The following is a 20,535-nucleotide window of genomic DNA, read 5'->3' on the forward strand; positions in this document are numbered from 1 at the left end:
AGAAGGACTCTCAGAGCACACTGCTGGTCCTAGACACAAGCTGTGTCCTTCTTTTCAATCATGAAAACTGCCTCACAAAGTGACCTCATTCTAGGAGGAGGGCTTTAAAAAATGAAGACTTTTGATACATGTGATTAATGAATTTGACACATTGAGAAGTGGCAGGATTATGGATGCTATATGTGGTTGCATACAACTGAATCTGATTCTGTGATACTCTTAATTCACCTTATTGTTTGAATAAGGAGAATCATTTGTTTTAATTTTAAAAGCAATCTTTTTTATATATAACCTTTCCTCCTCAGTTCTCTCATCCATCTCACGTACTACATAAATACTTCTTGTTCTCTGTAAGACCTGTCTTTCCAATCCTTCCTCATAGACTCACTTTTCTCTCTTTCAAAATGTCTCTATTTTCATTACTTTCACAACTTTCAGGATTGCTATGAACTTGCCATATAGTTTATTTATTCTCTGTGGTAAGTGCCACAAAAAGAGAAACAGAAAACAGATTTCCAGCTTAGCCCTCTGATCTTTGGAAGGTCTGTTTTCCCTAGTCTTCTGACCTTCAATACCTTCCATGGCATTAATTTCTAGGGGTTAACAGAAGTTTGTTTGTGATTTCTTCATCATGTGTATTCAATTCACTTCAAGTGCTTTTACTACTTATCAAGAGTTTACATGGTTGGGTGGCATTGCATTGTCCCATGAAGAGTAGCTGAGGGAGCTGGGGGTGCTCATCCTGGAGAAAAGGAGGCTCAGGGGGACCTTGTCACTCTCTACAATCACCTGAAAGGAGGCTGTAGCCAGATGGGGAGTTGGGTTCTTCTCCCCGGTAACAAGGGATGAGACGATAGTCCTAAACTGCACCAGGGGAGGTTTAGGTTGGACATTAGGAAGAACTTCTTCACAGAAGGGGTGATTAGACACTGGAATGGGCTGCCCAGGGAGGCGGTGGAGTCAATGCCCCTGAAGTGTTTAAGGAAGGAGTGGACGGGGCACTCAGTGCCTTAGTCTAGTGTACAGTTCAGCCATAGGCTGGACTCCAATCAAATTGATTCTGCGATTATTAGAGGACATTCAGATTTTTTTGGTTTTTAAGATGACCCACAGTCCTGCAAGTCTCCTCCAGGACCTTTTTACAGGCTGAGTAACCCTTCAGCTGGTTTACAGGCACAGACCAACACTTTTCCTGCCTCATGGCTGCACCAGCCAAAGGGTGTGACTGAACAGTGGGCTGTGAAGGGGTGGAGGCCCCGGGGATTCCCTTGCACTGGAAGGACGGAGCTCTTGTCGTGGGGCTGTCTGGGGAGCACTGCCCACCTGCCCCGGGCTGACTGTCGTGAGAGGCTGCTGCAATATACACGCTGCGACAAGGCATCGTGGCTTTGCCAGGGCCCTGTGCCAAACCTCACCTTCGCGGAGGGCACATGGCCGAATGTCACACCTCACGCCCCTTCCTCACGAAGGGGGTGGCAGGGCCATTGTCCCCGGGTGCCCTCTTTCTCGCCAGGAGCGTCGCTCAGGTGCCTGCAAGAGAACCAGATCCCATCGAGAGATTGCCGTCTCACTCCCTGGGGAACCCAGGGCATCCCACACAGCTGCCGGGTGGTGGCCGGTCGGGACGAGACGGCCCGACCTTCACGGAGCCGCCCCGACCTTCACGGAGCCACCCCGCGGCCCCGCCCTGCAGGCCCGGCGCAGGGCGGTCAGGTGAGGCGGCGCCGGCCATTGGGAGGCGGGCAGTGACCGGCGCGGAGCCGCCCCGCCCCACCGCTATATGAGGCGGGGGGCGGGCGGCAAGGTGGGCCTGAGCGTGTGCGGGTGCCGAGGTGAGTGGGGAGCCGGCCAGGCCAGGCCGGGCCGGGCCGGGCCGGGCCGGGCCGGCCCTCGCAGCGCGGTGGCTGCTGCTGCCGCAGGCGCGAGAGGAGGAGGCGGAGGTGAATCCCCTGGCAGGAAGGAGCCGCTGCTCCTCTCTTCCCCACTCCTCCGCCACTGCCCCGCTCGGGGAGCTGTGGCGGCCGTGCTCTCCTCCCCCCGGGAGGAGCTCCCTGCCCATCCCTGGCAGGGACGCGGTGGAGGGCTCGCCCCGGCTACCCTGGCGGCGGGGGCTGTCCGAGGGAAAGGCAGGTTGTGCCCCGGTTGCCCGCTGGGGTGGTGTGGTGCGGGCTCCTTGGCAGTGGGCAGGCGTAGTTGTGGTGTCATTGCTTGCCAGGAGCAGGTGTCCGTAAGTAGTTGAAGATGAAGGTGGCCGAGCATCTCTTGCAGAAACTCTGCTCAAGGTTACAGCCCCTCCCATGGAGGCCGGTGTTTTGCCGTGGCACAGGCGCATCTTTTGGATGGGTATAGGCGGGGGCCAGTTCCTTACAAAGATGCTGTTGTAACTAAGCTAGCTGTTTGCTTTATCAAACGTGTTTTGCTGGTGTGATGGGGTTTTTTTGTTTGGTTGGTTTTGGTTTTTTGGAGTTGGTTTGTTTGTTTTTTGGGGGGTGTTTTTGTGTGTATGGTTGGTGGTTTTTTTTTTTTTTTTTTTTTTTTTTTTTTTTTTTTTTTTTTTTTTGAATTGAGTTGTTTTTAAGTTCTCGGTTGGATCGCTGCTTAGGTCATGAAAGGGTAAAGTGATTTAACGGGGTTGAGAAGAAGAGGGACTATACCTTCAGGCATGCCACTTTTAAATTTTCATTCAGGCTGCAGCCCAGATGCCAGGCTGGTGGCGTGATTTGCAATTGCTTGCTTGCAGTTTTTTCCCCGTGGGTGATGTGTGCAGAAAACCTGTCTAGTTTTATATGGTCACTATATTTGGTTTCTGGAATCATCCCCTGTGCTGTCTAATTCTGCTTATGTAAAGGATTTTTGGTGCCTGGATGGGTGAGGAGGCTTCAAACAATATGAAGTTTGCCTTGCTTTGAAATTCTTGCTACAGATATTTTGAAAGGGAGGGAGAAGCATGGAAAATTCGTGTTCGGTCCTTCCCGAGGCTTAGTTTTCTGGCTACATGTTCTGAGTATATGATGTGACAAGAAAAGCTGTAACTTGAAGAGGGGAGCAGGATGTGAGAGAGCTAAATAAAAGAATTTCTTTGCAGCTCCATCCATTTCAATGGTGCAGCTTTCCCAAGCCCCTTTCCATCGTCCATCATCACCTTCAGGCGGGTCGGAGGAAGGGGAAGAGAAGAGGATGAAGGCGGCCAAGCAGCAGGTGACCCCGGCTGGGGAAAGCCCGGCTCCCGCCAGCCCCCTGCAGTCCTCGCTGAACACGGCGGCCTCTCCTTCCCAGGCGTACGAGACCTACATCGACAATGGGCTCATCTGCCTGAAACACAAGATCAGGAACATCGAGAAAAAGAAGGTAACTTGACTTTCTTGTCCATGGCACCTATTTAAGCTGCCGATAGTGAAGCTCTTTGCCTTTGAAATAATATTTCATGTTATTTAAGTGATTTTTAATAGCTGGAGTATGGTTATGTGTATCTATAGAGAGCAAATATATGTTGATTAGAACTGAAGATGCTTCTCTAGAACAAATCAGTTCAGAACAAATTTGGATCTAATTTAAATATGGTTTACGGTCTTGCAGAAATCTTTCACCAATTACATGCATCTGATATTAATTTAGATGTCAATTGTTTGTAAAATTGGAAGTTAGAACAAGTGTTTCCTCTGACAATGGAAATGTCAGATTATATTAAATATGTGTTGCCCTTTCCTGTGCATAAATATTTGACTTATGTATTTTAAATACAGGCAAATGTTTATTATCCTCCAAAATATGATCTCCTGTTTCGAACTCTGCTTTTCTGAGGCTGGGGGCACAGAGCAGTGTTAGTAAGAATAACAACTGAGATAATTATACACCTAAAACGTTGTGGCTGTGGCTAGTCAGACTTCTGCAGTCTAAGGCTTTTCATTTGAGTGGCAGGTGACTGAAGGCTGTGTGTTTGGTTTTTAATTGAGAGAATGTTATTTTCTGTAGGATAAAAGAAATAATGATGCTGTTGCTTTCAGTGCTGGATTGGACTACAAGTAAAGCAACTGTGTGAATATGTTGTGCTACTCTAAATGTCTGAAAAGCTTTTAGTTATGTCTTATGGCAAGGAGAGAGAGTAGATTAGGCCATGTGCTTAGGGGACTTGACCCTCCTGCAGGAGATGCAGTATTACTGCTGTCTCATGTCATGCATCATCCTGTAATTTTGAATAACATCGGACAGGCATATTTCCTTTGTATGATTAAACAATTTTGTGTTATGTTCTAATTCTGTTCAAGGAAGCTTCTTGTTGTGAATTTCAATGGTACCTTTGATTTTAATAATGACAATATGGCCTCATCAGCAAATAGAAATGTAAGTTACTAAAATGAGTAGGAAGTATTCCTACTCTTATGCTCCTATCGGTACTGTGTCAGTGGAGCTCTAGAAACACAAATGGAACAGTATTTGACTTGGTGGCAGTGAAGTCACCTTTCCCGAAAGAAGTTTGCAATACCAAATAGTTTACTTTTGTATTGTTTACATCAGCATTTAAAGACTTCTTTGGTATATTGGAAATATTATTTCTTCCCTGAATACACTTGTCCGCTTTCTTAGGGAGCATGGCTATAAATTTTTGATGTAACTAAAGCCAAACTTTTGAAAGACATAACAAGGATTGTTCAAGGATAATAGAATTAAATTCCAGCCTTGACTTGGGGAAGCTAAATAAGCTTAACTTAAACAAGGACACTAGATGTTTTTGAAGCCACTTATAGATCATTGCATTAATGGTTCTTAAATGAAACAAAAGCATCAAGTAAGAACTGAAAGATCAGTGGTAGGGAAAGGAAGTAAACAGTCCTGCAGACTGAAATTGCCAAATCAAAGGTATGGCAAAACTGTGTTCCTTTCTCCAGGAACAAGAAGTAGAAAGTTTTCTATTCTATGTCACAGTATTTCACTCATATCCCTTACTTAATTTTCATATTGATTTCTATATAATGTTTACTTTGAATTTTCTACAGCTAAAACTAGAAGACTACAAAGATCGTCTGAAGAAGGGAGAAGCCCTCAATCAAGACCAGTTGGTAAGCTTGCTTTGTGCAGGATTGGAAGGCCTCAAAACCTTCGGATGTGGCAGTAAGGCTGGGTTACTGAAGGAGCTGAGGGTGTTTTCACAGAAGCAGTGCCTACAGGCTTGTAGGTATTTTTCACAAAACCAAATTAACAGATTACTGGTAATCAGGCTGAATGCTGAGCCCACAAGCTCACTCTCCTGTTTTAACCTTCACAGTGTTCCATGAAGTAATAGAAGATCTGTTTATCTTTGCTCTGTAGACTTTCAGCTTCAGTGCTCCTGCACATCTGTTTCTTAATGAGGTATCTGTGTGCAGCTGATCTATATGGCAGTGCAGTTTTAGAACCCAAGCCTCAACAATTCTGAGGTGGCTAGTTAATCCTCATGATTTCTTCATTAGCAGCTATTACTTGAAATTGCCTGCTGTATACACAGTGCTGTTGGTTATAAAGTAGCCAGCACAACTGACAGTGCTGGCTTTTTTTTGTCTTGGTCTGGAATGGATTCTGAAGCCTGAAAGCTTTAACCGTGCTGAGTAGCAGTCACATAATCCAAAGTGTCTATTGCTCTAGAAATCTAGGAGTCACATTCTTAAAATGTAGTGGACACATGCTAAAGAGTAATTGTCTGATGAGAAGTGCTGATACTTCAGTGATAGTGGTGATTCTCCTAATGAACCAGCTGGAAAAATATCATTAATTGCTAACTTTATCACAGCGCAGCAGTCTGAGAACACAAAATTTACTTTCTTATGGTGAATCATTTGTAAAAGGTTAGACATAAATGGGATAGTAAAAGGAAATGATAACTTCTTAGAAGTAGAGTAAACCTGTTGGATTTAATTGTTATTTAGTACTTAACTCCAAAATCTGATGTGGTTTCTTGCCATTTCAAGTGCAAAGGTAAAGTAATTAAATCCGATGGTTTGGAGTAGATTGATGACCATTCAATTTCTCTCAACTCAATCTTTAATCAGGTGGGCAAGAAGCTTTTATCTTTAGATCATAAGTGTTCTTCTGTTTGCTGCCATGAACAGTGAGATTATTGAACAATGTTCTGTAAATTGGAATAGTGTTGAATATATTGACTACTTTGTTATATGCCCTGAACTGCAAAAACCTGTTAGATGACAGTGTTTGGAAAATGACATTAACTTGGTTACTGGATTTTGGTATTCCTAGCTGCCTTCACTTTTTAAATTTTAGTACCTTCATCCTAGTTTCTGGAGTTTCTTAGACTAGTAAAATAAAGATTTAGATTCAGTCTTCATAGTGAACTGACAAGTGGTAGTCAGATTGTTCAGGTGACTGTGAAAGCACATGTACACTCAATATTTAATTAATAGTCTTGATGAAGTCCCCACCTTCAGTGGCTAAGATACAGAAATACTGCATTTGTAACTTTCAGATGCAAATTTGTGGTGTATATAGAAATAGAAGCTGGAGTAGAGCTTAATAGGTCTTAACACCCAAAGAAACCACTTGCCTATAATACAGTGGTGCTCTAATGATGAATGATGTCATCTATAGTTTTAATTTTCTTACACGGAGGAAGAAGTGCATGTCTGGTGATGAACTTATTTTGCAAATGATTTGGATTAAGCTGTAATTACTTAATAGTGCATGCTTGCCAGACCTAATGTGTGTGCTAGCCTTACATTAGGAAACATTTTTTTCAAAAATGAGGCGCTTCCAGCAAGTTGTATGCTCTTATTGTGCTGTTTTGCAAGCTGAGCAGATTTTCCTCGGTGCTGTTCTTTCAACATGCTATTAATGAATGCTAATAACAGGTGTGACAGAAGAAGGCTGTTGCTTTCCTGTGGGCTGAGGTACAGCTTGTCATGAGAGCCATGGTAGCTGTTCTTGATGCTTTCAGGTGGGGAGTTTTACTCTGCAATTCGTGTAGTTAAAAGCACAATTACTGTAACCTGACTAGTAAATTGTTGGTGTTAATTGTGAGTCTTCCTCAAATGTGTGGGCATTGGATTCTTAGAAGTCATTCTCTCAGTGCTAAGTGAATTGCTAAATAGTACTTCAAAGCTGATTGGTAAATTGTGTGAAGACAACCTAGACTACCAGGTGAGAGCTTGCATTTCATGTTGAGTAGCATTTAGTCCTGGTAGTGGCTCATATACCACAAACAAGGGAAAAAAGTCACTGAACAATCAAACTGAACCAATGAACATGTAACTTGTTTTCCAGTGGCTTAGGAGCACATATGGAATTTGCAGATGTACCAAATCTTATTGAGACAGTAGATGAAGCTTTTGTCACTGCACTGATAAAATGCTAACACTGCTGTGAAAGAGGTTTATAAGAGCGGTAGGCCCGTTCTAGAAAAGCCTGTGATATCATGTCAGGAGTATAAACTAAACTGATTGTGAAGCACATGTGAACAACTGGAATTAAACTTGCTATTTCACTCCTTGTGGTGTGAAGATATGGGCAGCATGTCTGAACTACAGCATTTTGCTGTCTTCAGGGCTGTCAAGAGAACTTAGAGAAATTAACTGACTCATTAAAATCAGGTATATCAAAATGCAATTAAAAATCTACTGCAGTTAGTATTTTTGAAGACTAGCCAGTAAAATACTGGTAAAGCCATTAGTGAAGACAGGAACATGGCTTCTTTTGTGGAAACTAAATTGGAAAGAGTTTTTTCTGGAAGTATGACTTGCCTTGCTTTAAAAATATTTCTAAAGCCAGTACAATTTTCTGTAAAGGTATTTGGTTAAGCATGGGGCGTAGAAGATCTATGCTGAACTTCTCCTGTTTTCCTTTCAGGCTTTCAGATCAGTCTGAGTTTAAACAGCTGTTTACCTCTGATTGCCAAGACCTTTATAGGCAAACTTTTAGGATATCTGTTTGGTGGTGTGAGCTGGCTTTGCACTGTGTCTCAGACAGTTATGAGTGAATGATATTAGCAACTAAAGTTAAAGTACCAGCTACAGACGCAGTATCTTAAAAAAGCTACAATTTCAGAAAAGTACACACTAAATGACTATTTCACAATGAAAACTTAAGTCAATTGAGTTGCAATCAGTAGCCTTAAGCATGAAAAATATATGTTTATCTATTCCTTTGTAGGAGGCAGTAGAGAAATATGATGAAGTAGTGCACAACCTGGAATTTGCCAAGGAGCTTCAGAAGACTTTTTCAGGACTTAGCCAAGATGTAAGTATAACTGTTCTTCTCTATATTGACAGGAGATAGCTGCAAAATTTGTGCTGCTTCTTTTATGGCTACACTTCTATTCTAGTACACCCCATACTAGGAAGTTCCTGTCTTGTATCTCTGTAGCAGTGAAGCCTAGGCAGAGACTGAGGAGCAGTAGATTAAGGAGGACTGATTGGTACTTGTTAACTAGTTGTCCTTTTCTGATCACTTGGTAGCCAAAGACTAGAGGAGATTCAGTGAGTCCAGTGGTGGGTCCCTGAATGGCTGGGGCCTGGAAAATGAGACCTGTGAGGAGAGCCTGGAACAACTGGGCTTGCTGGGCCTGGTAAAGTGAAGGGTTGCCAGGAGATGCACTGTTATCCTTCTGACAGCAGATACTGAAAGGATGGAGCTGGAATTTTTGATGACAAATGTGGTAGGAGAAGCAATGATCATTATCTGAAACAGACTCAAACCAGGTAGGAGGAAATGGTCACTCAGTGAATGATTAAACATTAGAAGGAGGCTGCCTAGGGAAGTGGTAAAATCTGTCTTTGGATTTCTTCAGCACCTGACTGCACAAAGCACCAAGCAACCTGGTCTTGATTTACTGTAGCCTTTCTGGAGGCTGGGGTAGATGATGTCCCAATATCCCTTCCAAACTGAATCTTAATGCTTCTGGTGAAGGAAAGTGCTGGTGTTAAATCACTTTGACTTCAATGAGAAGTACATCCCTCGGTAAAATTTAACTGAAGCTAGTGGAGTTTGCTACTTAATCTGCCATGGATATCTCTAATTGTGGCAAGTCACAGATTTAGTACTTTATTTAGGTCTTTGTTCAGGATTTAAAGCACTACATACATCATTTTTATGCAAGCAAGTATTTTGTCTTTGGAGAAACTGGTTTCCTGGCTCGAGCAAATTCTACACTCATGGAAGATTTGATCCAAGGTAGTGGCAGGGAAGCTAAACATGATTAGTCACTGCTGTGGCATTATTTTCTGCCTCCTACAGAATGTTGAATGACTGGTACCCAGTGACCCAATGCAAGTGTTTTTAGTAATCCAGCATTAGCTTCTACCACTTCATGCTTGTTCTTTAACTTATGCTGTATTTAAAGGTTAACTCACCTTGTTTTTAATTTGGCTCTGCATCTGCTGGTATAGATTCTATGGCCAATAGCCATTACTGGAACACTAGGGGCCATTCTGGCAACAGCATCCTTGCATCTTTTGCAGTGTGTTGTAGGGAACAAAGTTTTTGTAGGTCTTGACAGATATTGAGGTATTTTAAATTCTACAGTTACTTGGATAGCTTCTGCTGGGGAGTTCCATTTAGTGCATGATGAGAAACTTGAATGCATATTCTGTATGTGCTCAGTAGCTCATGTTGTTGCTTACTTAATGCGTGTTTCAGTTTTCTGCCAACAGAAATAATTATAGGATTCTGCTGTATCCTTTAAGCTGGAGTATTCAGAATTGAAGAGCAGTTGTCTTACTAGGAGAAGCTTGAGACAACTTCTGCCTCTCTAACTCTGGTAAATGCTAAAGGTCAGCTAGGCCTGGATTGCTGCATTGGTTTCAATTTCTTTAAAAGCTACTACAATAAAACAACTAGCAGGCATAATCAAGTCTAGAAATCAGAGGCTTATCACAAGTGAAGCTACCAGTATCCAGTTTGACTGAAAGTTAGATGTGTAGACAATTAGTAGATAAATGGGGAGGTCTTCCAAAGGAGGAGCTTAAGAGATTTTGGATATCTGAAGAGTTAGGAACTTCTGTTATCTAAACAAAATTAATAGTTGGTTTCCTCATTGTAGGATAATCAATACACCTCATTGTTTCATCCTGGAATCTTGTTACTATACAGGATTAAACACTAAATTGTGTTTAATTGTTGAACTTTGCCTTAAAATAGCTGCTGAAAGCACAGAAGAAGGCTCAGCGGAGAGAGAGTCTATTGAAGCTTGAAGCAGAGAAGAAAAAGCTGCGTACAATACTTCAAGTCCAGTATGTGCTGCAGAACTTCACTCAAGAGCATGTTCAGAAAGATTTCAAAAGTGGTGTGAATGGTGCAATGTACTTGCCTTCTAAAGAACTAGACTACCTCATAAGATTTGCAAAACTGACATGTCCAGAAAGAAATGAGAACTTGAGGTAAGTTCAGGGGGTTTTGTCTAATTAGTATGTTTCATTTGTTCTGGTAAATGTCCTCTGTTTGACCCTGCCATGTCTTTAAATACTGTGTTTTAGAACATTAATCAAAATTCTCTTCAATACACTTGCTTTAGTCTGAGATTAGAAATGTAACAGATTTACCTCACTCGGAGCACTTTAGAGGGAAACTGCAGTAATTACAGCCTCAGGTGCAGGTTACAGACAGACTTTGCCATTTTATGTCTTCCAGTGGGACTGAGGTGCTCTTGCTGTTACCTTTAAAGTAGTATTAAAAAATTGCCTGAAGTTTTTGATACTTCTGCACTAAATGTCATGCATGTTACTCGGTTGTCAATAGAAGTAATATTAGTATCAGTGCTCATGTGGCACTGCTCTGCTGCTGTGATGGTTCATGCTTAGTGTGACAGCCTGTCTGGTAAGGTAGTGCAGCAAGAATTGTATTTGAATATGGAATAAGTACTTATTAAAAGTAGGTGATAAGTTGATACACTTTATGGATAAGTCATGTTCAAATAGGGACTGATTCTTTAAGTGCCTCAAAATTCTAGTTACTGGTCACACACTAGGCTTGCCTAATCTTTGCTCTTCAGTTAACTACTTCCAAAGAATAGCTGCTTATAAAAAGCTACACTATAGAAGTGTCTCTTCCCAATGAAGTAACTTTGTTTTTACTTTACTCTGATTGTATTACTTCAAGAAGCATAATCCTTTCCTTTGGGATACTGTTTCATTGAAGTGGACTGCAAATTCCATCTTCTGGAGGAGGTGGATCTTGGGCCTATAGCAAAGTTTCCTAGGAGCTTCTACTTAGTGAGAATGGCAGCTATTGTTGGTTGTACCTGTACAAGTTCATTCAGTAAATGTGACCAGCTCATTAAACAGCAATTGTTGCCCTGTTTAGGAATCCTGGCTTTGAATGAAATTGAGCCATGTGGTCTTGTGGGACAGTGCTTAGGATCTCTACATTGACCAACAAAAGAAGTTAGGTTTGCTAGGTTAAATCCTGTGCAGACAGAGACAGATGAATTGCTTCCAGTGATTTCAGGGCTTACTGTTTTCACTTTGTATATGCAGCCTTGGTTTGGAAGGCTGGACATTAGTGAATGTCATAAAATGAAGGGTATTGGGATAGTGCAGCACTTGATCTTGGCTATGATTCTACCTGGTAAAACTGTCATTTGTTTTAGTGTTGAAGACCAGATGGAACAATCATCTCTCTACTTCTGGGACCTTCTAGAAGGAAGTGAGAAACCTGTGGCTGGAACAACCTGTGAGTGTCTCACCTAGAGAAATACCTTAAAGATCTAAAATTTGTGTGCTTGTTAAGTGTCTTAAACCCAGTGAATAACACATGGAAGGCTACCAAATTCCACATTTGCAAGTGATTTGTGTATCTCGATTTTCCAAGGATGAATGGCTGTTCCTAGTTCAATTAAGTACAGGTCAATCACAACGCCATATGCTTTCATTCTCCAGTCAGGATTTCAGTGTATTAGCATATTTTTGAGGGAAAATGATGGTAGCAATTCAAAACCTGATGCATGAGTACCTTACAGAACACTGGGAAGCTTTTTGTATAGTTATGTGCAAATGGGTTAAGCTTGGAATAGTTCCCAGCCATGAAATGCTTAGTTGAGTACACTGATGTATTAGAAAGCTTCTCTGGCCCTGGACTGAAGGTTCCACAACATTGGAGAGTCTCCTTTCTTTATAGGAATTCTAGACTCATAGCTGTTGTCTCCCTACAGTGCAGGACACCACACTAGGGGGAAAAGGTAGTCATTAATGGAATTTGCTGGGCTCTCTCATCATGTACAGTGCAGTCTTTCTTTGATGTAATGCAAATGTCCTTACTTCTCAAGCATACCAAAATCTGTGGTACTCTACAGATCATCTTCCACTTGTGGCATAGTCCCAAAATCCCTGGTTGTAAGCCAACATATACATTTGCTCCTATATACAACTTCCTTGTGAGGAAATGGCCCTTAATTGAGTTGCAGTTTTTCTCATTGCAAACAACCCTTGCTTGTTGTGTTTATGCCAACCTTGCAGCAGCTGTGTGACAGGAACCTTTCATATGTTACTGACATGTTACTCTGTTAGAACAGAGCATTAGTGTGCCCTGTTTAACGTCCACATACAGGTAGCTGAACTGACAACTAGGTGTTCAATCTTTCCATGTAGTTCTGGACAAACTGCAAGCTTGGATTGCTACAGGCTGGTAACCTCAGCCTTGTATCTGTTGACATGAATAGATTGTTTATTAGTATCTCTATCCCTTTAACGTCAGTCTTGTATCCCTTTATGTGCAAGCTAGACTTCAGATAAAGCTGTTGGGTTGTTTTATTAGCATTCATTGCCTTGGAAGACAGGTTTTTTTATAGCCATGTTAAATCCTAACTACAGTTCTTGTTTGTGTGGTTATCACTGGTAGGAGTGATCTTTCACTGAATGCTCTTCCTGTTCTCAAGGCTGCTGTTTCCAGCTGCTCTGAAACAATTTCTACAATCACTGTTACTTCTGAGGTCTTACTCTCTAAGCTGCTGTCTCTTGTTTGCACAGAGGAGCAAACTGGACAGTGCTTCTCAGAGTCCACAGTTAAGCTTTTGTTCAACCATGTCAGCTCTGAATCTTTTCCAGCTATCAGAGGAGTAAGTTCAGATGGGAAGAGTCCTTTGCATTTCCCTTCCTTGTTTCTACAGTTCTTAACTTTCCTTTCTGAGACACCATCTTGTTACCAGCAAGAGCGTCTTGTATAGTTCCATGTGACTGTTTAACTTTACCTCTGTTGCAGTCTCACATGATTTTACTATCAATGCTGGCTAGCTTATACATGGTAAACAAAACCCTTCCTAAGCATGTGGGAGATTAGGTGGCTCTGTGTTTATCTTGTGGGCATTTAAACACAAGCTGTAGTCTTGCCCTGGGATTGCAAAGATGTTTTCAACTGCATTAAATTAAACAGTTTAATAATTTCCTTTGCTAAAACATTTCATTGCTATAGGTTGGTAAGATGTGTGATCTTGGAGAAACTGCAGTTCATATAAAGGGAGGAAGTAAGTCTTAATCTGTAATCTGAATACTCCTTAATTTCAGATTTTGCTATTTTAACTTTATGGACTTTTACTTCTTTAGATAAGCACATGAAGGACCTGTTATCCAAACTTCTAGACTCTGGCTACTTTGAAAGTATTCCGACTCCTCGTACCACTGTGCCAGTAAAAGAATTGGAAGAAGTAAATAGAAAACCTGAGAAAGCAAGACATTTATCAAAAGGAGAGTCTGCCAAAGAACCAGGTGGAATATTACAAGGTTCAATTTTTATATTAGTGTTGGGAAAGTCTTGAACTGAGCACTGACTTTCCATAGCTTGGTTCTAAATCTAATGCTTTGCTGTAGCTTACTTGCAGTGTAGAAACTGAAAAGGAACCTGCAGGGCTTGCAGCCTTATTTCAGCTTATAAAGTAGAAAAAACATTAAATCATAGTAATAGAATGATTTTGCCCTCTGAGCAAGTTGAAGATGTGGGAACTGTCTGGTGTGTAGGGAATGTTGCATATTAGAATAACAAAATTATGAATACTATAAAATGTTTCTTGTTTAACTCTAAACTTCTGGAGCTGTAAAACTTAGAAAATAAAAGTTTGCCTACAAATAGCATGTTGAATGGCAAGCTATATATTCAGAATATCTGGTTTAGCAATTTGGTACTACCATTTAAATAGATTTAAAGAGTTGCTACTGTTTGATCAGCCTTTATGCATTTGGTCAGTTGAAAACAATTAACATTTTTTGTCTAGAATCCATTATGGAGCTTATGAAATCTGAAATACAGCCACAGGAGGTAAGATACTCTACTGTTAATTGCTTGCCTTTAGAATTGTGAATTATTAGATACATAAATGCTCTTCTGCAGCCCTTTTTCAAACTTAAAAAGGGAGTCTGAACAGCGATCTAGGCGTTGCTTGATGTAGGAAGCATTAAAGACTTGGTTGCATTTCTATTTTTAACCCCAAAGTTATGGCATCTCGGGTTTTATTTTGGGACAAATTGAGCGCAGTATAGTACTTTAATGCTCTAGTCCTTTCCTGAATAAAACAAAGCATCAGTCTTTAGAGTGGAAACACTGATCTTTTGTGTGCTGTGGAATACAGAAAATACACATCTACTATAGCTTTCTGTAAAAGCTAAGCTTGTTGCAGTAGACTTGATATTGGTGGGGTTCAAAATGATGTTGGTCTTACTCTGATTTGTCAAGAAAGTAGGAAACCCAAGTCTGTACACAAGTCTGTACAGAGGTGTATAGACCTGTTTCAGCAGCTCTTCAGACTCCTGAACTCAAGCAGTGACTGTCAGTAGCATAGAAATCATTAAATCTAGTTCAAAACGTGGGAAAGGGTGTCTTTTTCCAAGTGGAAATACTGTTTCTTAAAATGCTGAATCCCTGTTTCCCAGCTATACCACTAGAGGATGTACTCTAGAACAAGTTTTTGTAACTTACTGGTTACCTAACTCTCATCTGCTGTCTAGCCAGTAAAAGGATCTCAGCCAGCCAGCCTTGTATGTTATTCATGTATTTACTTCCTGTTCATGACAAAGTGGTAACTTAGAAAAACTTAGGACATCATCACTTGGCTGACTTATTGACACTAAACACAGCCTGCAGTTGAAGTCCAGTGGTACTACACAAGAATCTGGTGATATTTTAGTATTAAAAATCCACTAAGAATGAGGGTTATACTTGGTCACTGAGTCTAATGTTTTGGGCTGCTTTGCAGAATGTCTGCTAATATAGTACCAAAGCTTTTTAGGGACTTCAAAGGAGAACTAACTTTATAAAAATCACGATTGAACTTGATATTGTCACTGCCTAGGAACGCCATGTAGCATCAAGGATAAGGGCAGTAGATTCACTCAGATGAGTTTTACTTGTGCTGTTCAGCACTGTTCCCTATTTCTCTGTGGCATGCCAAGCAAAACTAGTCTGCAGTGTTGTAGGATAAAGCCATGGCCACATAGTTTCTATGAGTAGTGCTCAGACTGTCTAGGCTCTGCTTTTAGTCAGCAGTTTTCAGTAGCTGGGTGACCTAATTTAACTGACCTGAACTGCAGTAGCAAAATATGTTCTTGGGAGCCATTAAGTTTCTTTGGTCTATATAGTTTTTCAACAGGCGTTATTTGCCTGAAGCAGAATACTCTGTCAAGAAGAAGCCAGAAGAGCCCAGATCTTGGGAAGCCGAGTGTGCTAGAAAACAAGAACCTCCAAAGTCCTGGGAGATGCTTGTTGATATTAAAGAGCAGGAACAGAAGCAGAAACAAGAAACCTTAAGGCCTTGTGAAGCTCGTGTTAGACAGCAAGAACAAAAAAGACTAGACTCTCCAAAGCCTTGGGAAGCTCGTGTTGAAGAGGAGGAGCAGAAGTGTGAGTCTGCAAAGCCCTGGGAGACCTGTGTGGAGGAGGAACAACAGAAGAAGCTGGAAGCGCCAAAGGCATGGGTAGCACATGTCCGAGAAGAGCAGGAGTCTCCCAAACCCTGGGTAGCAAACGTTAGGGAAGAACAGGACCAGAAGAAACAGGAATCACCTAAGCCATGGGTAACAAAAGTTAGGGAAGAGCAGGAACAGAAAAGGCAGGAGTCCTCAAAACCTTGGGTAACCAAAGTTAAGGAAGAACCAGAAGAAAAGCAGGAATTTCCAAAACCTTGGGTAACCCAAACTAGGGAGCAACCAGAACAAAAGAAGCCAGACCCTATGAAAACATGGGAAGTGCCTGTTAGGAAAGAGCCAGAGCAAAAGAAGCAGGAGCCTGTGAAGGCTTGGGCTGCACATGTTAGGGAGGAGCCAGAACAAAAGAAGCAGGAGACTCAAGAGGCTTGGGAAAAAGCTGACAGGCAGCAAGCGTCATCACTGCAGTTACAGAACCCTCCAAAGTCCTGGGCAGCTGCCAGTATGGGGCCAAAGAAGTTTGATATGGAACCCAAAGAAGTGAGTTGGCATATGTAGTATTATGTCATAAGCTTTTGATATTAGTGTACTGGAATAAAGCCACCTGTTAGTAGAACATGTAAGGTGTATTTTGTAGGCAAATATTTAGACTCCTATTTCATTCTTTCTTTGGGGAGATAATTCTGGCAGCTGAAGTTTATATTTGAATAGCAAGATCTGTTCTACTTTTTGCATTGTCACAATATTGGTGTTTAAACCTTGAATAACTGCTTTAAGTGTAAGATAGAAGAATTAACTTGGTTCATCTGTAGCTGTTGGCTCTGGCCACTGTTAGCTGTACAAAGCAGGTATGACTCATCCAGGGATCAAATACTTTGTGGCTGCATGCAAATAACACTTCAGTAATTTTTAGGCTTTTGGTTAAAATAGCTGTTGATTCAAGAGAGATCCAGTGTCTAGATCAAGCAACACCAACTGTACAGGGGCTTAAGTATGCATTTCCAGATGAATGCATAAACCATATTGCTGTCCTGGGAGTCTAACAATAGCATAGTGTTTGAAATGTAAAATGAAAGCCATTGCATGGCTTACAACTGAACAGGCTGTTAAACTTTGGTCACATTACCTTCTTTCTCACCTGTGCTTGAGTAGCAACAAGGCTGATCACTACCAAAACACATAACTGAGCTGTCTGCCTTGGATCACTAAGAGAAATGTTAATCTAAAGGTAGACTTCAGGAAGATATGGGAAATTGAGCAGTTCTCTATACACAGTGTTCTCACCACTACTGTCTTCCTGCAAGAAGGCAGGAAATAGTGCATCCCATGTTACTCAGGGAAAATGATTAAGCTTGTATCTTGTCAGTAAACTTGGCATAAATGAAAAATGGGTGTTCTTGTGCCTAGAGGTGGGACCGCAAACGGAAGGTTAAATACGAGATTAAAAAAGTACGTAACCATGCAGCACTGGGTAACAACAGGGGTTAAGGTGTTTCAGCTTGGTCCATCTCTCAAACTGAGTAGAGTCTTGTGTCCACTGGTGGTGGTGGTGCAGGTGGAAAACCTGGTTGCCTCACTAAGTAACTCTGAGCACAAATAGGTGTTGTACACCCATCTATTTCCAGTAACTGAAATTAAGTACTGGGATAGTCTCAAGCACTTATAAGGTGCCTTGGAATTTCTGGTGTCACATTACCTTAAATGCAAGATGCTTCCTAATGAGAAGATGCTTCCTCTTTTTATATGGGATGGATAGATGGATGGCTTAAGTGGTTGAGGGAACGGCTGCAGTGAGAAAAGAGGAGGGTCTCCAGTCACCTGGAGAAACTTGCAAACTCTTCAGAATCTCCCTAGTAGTGTGCGGGTGTGCAAAATTGCAGAAATAAACTAAATTTTAATTGCAAAATTAAACTAAATCCTGGAATGTGGGGTCACTGAAGGAGAATCTCTGAATTGATTAAACAAAGCATATTTTAAAGTATTCAAACTTGGATTTACATAGACCATATAAAAGCATCAGCTACCTTTATTTTTGTCTAGTAGCTATTGAGAAATACTAATACCAGAAGTATATTGAGTGAGTAGAAAACAGTGTACTGTCAACATAACTAGTTTTCATAACCAATTTTTAAAAAAAGACATCTTTGACTTGAGGTGCATAAAAAGAACAGTTAAAATCATGTTAAGCTTTTCAGATAACAATTTCTCTTGCCCTTGCTTAGGTAAAAAAGAGGCAATGCATTGCTGTAGCTAGATCTGTTTGACTCTGAGAGAATCTATAAATGCTCTTGTGTAGGGATGTAGGCATGGCAGATACAAGACCTGTGCCACTGCTGCTGCCCTCTGAGCTGAAACTTAACTGTTAGAGCTCTGAAGTCTTTTAAAAAAACTGTTCTGAGATATTAAAATATGCTTGTTTAACTTAACGTACTTTAAGGTGTAATACTGAAGAAGCTGAGCCTAAAACAGCAAGGTGAGCAAATATGCAGACTTGTTTACTGTTGTTCTTTTTAAATATTTGTGCCACCTCTGGACCAGCAAAGTTGGTTAGAGCTGAATTTGTGGCCTGGTATGGGAAAGCAAAACAGTTTGGCTTGTTCTGTCATCCAGTGTGTCATTTTAATTCATACCTGCTGTGAATACTGCTCGAAGTAGAAAGTGGATTTTAATTGTGTATCTACATAACAATTGCTGCTTACAGCTTAGGTATCGCCATTCCACCTTATTTGGTACTCCGTAACTAACAAACTTAAAGAGGAATTGAAGTCCTGTCTCATAGAATGAAGATTCAATAGTAAATGAGATGCTTGAAGTGGGTGTTTAGTGTTGCATGTAAGTAGACTTGCAGTCTCTAAAAACATCCAACTCTAACAGTCCCTGGTATATTGGCATTCTGACTAGCCAAATTCTGAAGTGGTCATTGGTGTATTTGCAATGGTTTAACAGGTCCTAGAACAGGTTCTAGATGTTTCACCTCTACTTTCAGTCAATTCTCTAAATGTAAATCAAGATACATTTTGCTGAATATGTAAGTAGTGTTGAAGTTAGATTTCAGAAACATTTCTTATGACAAATTAGACTCTGAATTTACTAGTGCTGTTCAACTCTAGTGGTTCAAGCAACATTCAGATTAATGTTAAGTGATCTTAGCATGTACAGGTCTGATCTGAGCCAGACTAATAGGTCAGAGTCTGCTGCTAGTTTTTAATGACTACCAGAAACACCATCTAGTTGTAGGCTAGAAAGAAAGCATCTTAAGAATGTCAAGTACCTGCTCTTCTTCAAAGCATCTCTTTTTATAAAAAAGCATAAAACATGAAAATTTAATTTCCTGATATCTTTCTGTATATGATCCTGTATTGCACTAAAATATTGTGGTTTTCAATCCCTAGGTACTAGCAAAGTAGCAAATCATTATGAGGTAACTTCACTGCAGCTTCTTCTGGCCTGGTGTATTTTAATGTCTATATGAACTAGAAAATGACTTCCATGGAAAGGAAAGTATCAGTGTTTCAGTCCCAGCTTAAAGCCCTGATAACATATATGTAATCCTGCATTCTTGAAGTAAAGAATGCTACCAACAGAATGCATAGACTATGAGCTGAGGAAGGAGATAAAAACTGGTAAATTGTAAAAGCATACAGGAATTTTATCGTATTTGAAAGTAAAAGTGACAAGTCTTTTCTGCTTTCATGCTCTTGGGGCTTTTTCAACTTTTTTTTTGTTTAATGTAGAAGTTTCACTTACATAGCTAGTGGACTGTCTTAAGAGCTTTAGACCCTGCCAGATTAGTTAGGTCACCTAAAGATGAAAAGCTTCTGCTACCTGTTTTCAAACACACAACCAGTTTGGTAGTGTCTTTGTCTTAGTAGAAATGGCAGTGAGGAGGAAGAGGGTAAAAAAAGCATGGATCAGTTTAACTCATAATGGATTTAGTATGACAGTGAATGCTGTAAAATTAAGACTTTGTGAAGACTAAAAATGGACAGGAAGATCTAGGTTACCGTAACTTAGTCTATAACTTGCTGAGATTAAATTAATTCAACTGTATCTCTTGTTCTACAGTTATATCCTTAAAAGCTGTAGTTACTGTTCATTATTGGACACTATAGCAATATAAACGTATAATTAACTGGTAGCTAAAGGTAGTGCTTATGCAGCAGAATTTCTAATTAAGATAGAGCTGTACAACGATGCACTCTTTTAACTACAGAATAAAGTAAAAGTCCTCACAGCTCATTAAGCAGCTATCATGTGGGCCACACAGATACTAGAAACAGAGTCCTCCAGAGGTAATCATGTGCTATAAGTTTCTTGCCTGTGCATGGTATTGGAATTTCTGCAAAGGCCAGAGATTAGGTTCAGAAAACTGTTGAAAAGGAAATGCAAGAGTGTTTTGGCTTGTCCTAAAAGTGGACAAAGAGCGCTTGATCAGTTTGTGGTGGATTTAGTGTGGCAATTGTCATCATAACACAAATACCCTTCTGCCATATTATTTTCCAATGACTTCATATAAATACTCAATAGCACTGCTGTACAATATATTGAAGTTGTAACCTCCTGTTAGAAATGTAGCTGTTTGTCCTGTAGGAAAATAAAGGTTTTCATGTGTTCTTGCATGTCTCAACATCTGGGCCCGTTGAAATAACGCAACTAAATGTCTTCAGATTTGCCTCCCTCTAGCTGTACAGACAAACTGACAAACATAACA

At 40.8% G+C, this 20,535-nt stretch overlaps 1 protein-coding gene across 5 annotated transcripts in view; it reads left to right on the forward strand.

Moving 5' to 3' along the window:
- Positions 1-1,777: 1,777 nt before the first annotated feature.
- Positions 1,778-20,535, forward strand: part of CAPRIN2 (caprin family member 2) — a 32,622-nt gene continuing 13,864 nt past the window's right edge. For 4 of the 5 annotated variants that reach the window (XM_083860194.1, XM_083860196.1, XM_083860195.1 and 1 more), the window contains exons 1-9: positions 1,778-1,832; positions 3,086-3,348; positions 4,995-5,057; positions 8,134-8,220; positions 10,120-10,358; positions 11,567-11,649; positions 13,515-13,676; positions 14,180-14,223; positions 15,540-16,364. In XM_083860194.1, the coding sequence (XP_083716320.1) occupies positions 1,781-1,832; positions 3,086-3,348; positions 4,995-5,057; positions 8,134-8,220; positions 10,120-10,358; positions 11,567-11,649; positions 13,515-13,676; positions 14,180-14,223; positions 15,540-16,364 (1,818 nt within the window). In that variant the 5' untranslated portion in view covers positions 1,778-1,780. The remainder of the gene's footprint in view (positions 1,833-3,085; positions 3,349-4,994; positions 5,058-8,133; positions 8,221-10,119; positions 10,359-11,566; positions 11,650-13,514; positions 13,677-14,179; positions 14,224-15,539; positions 16,365-20,535) is intronic. The other variant, XM_083860198.1, reaches the window with a different exon arrangement.

The sequence above is a fragment of the Zosterops lateralis genome (genome assembly GCF_965231275.1).
Source record: "Zosterops lateralis genome assembly, chromosome: 4".
Classification (NCBI taxonomy): domain Eukaryota; kingdom Metazoa; phylum Chordata; class Aves; order Passeriformes; family Zosteropidae; genus Zosterops; species Zosterops lateralis.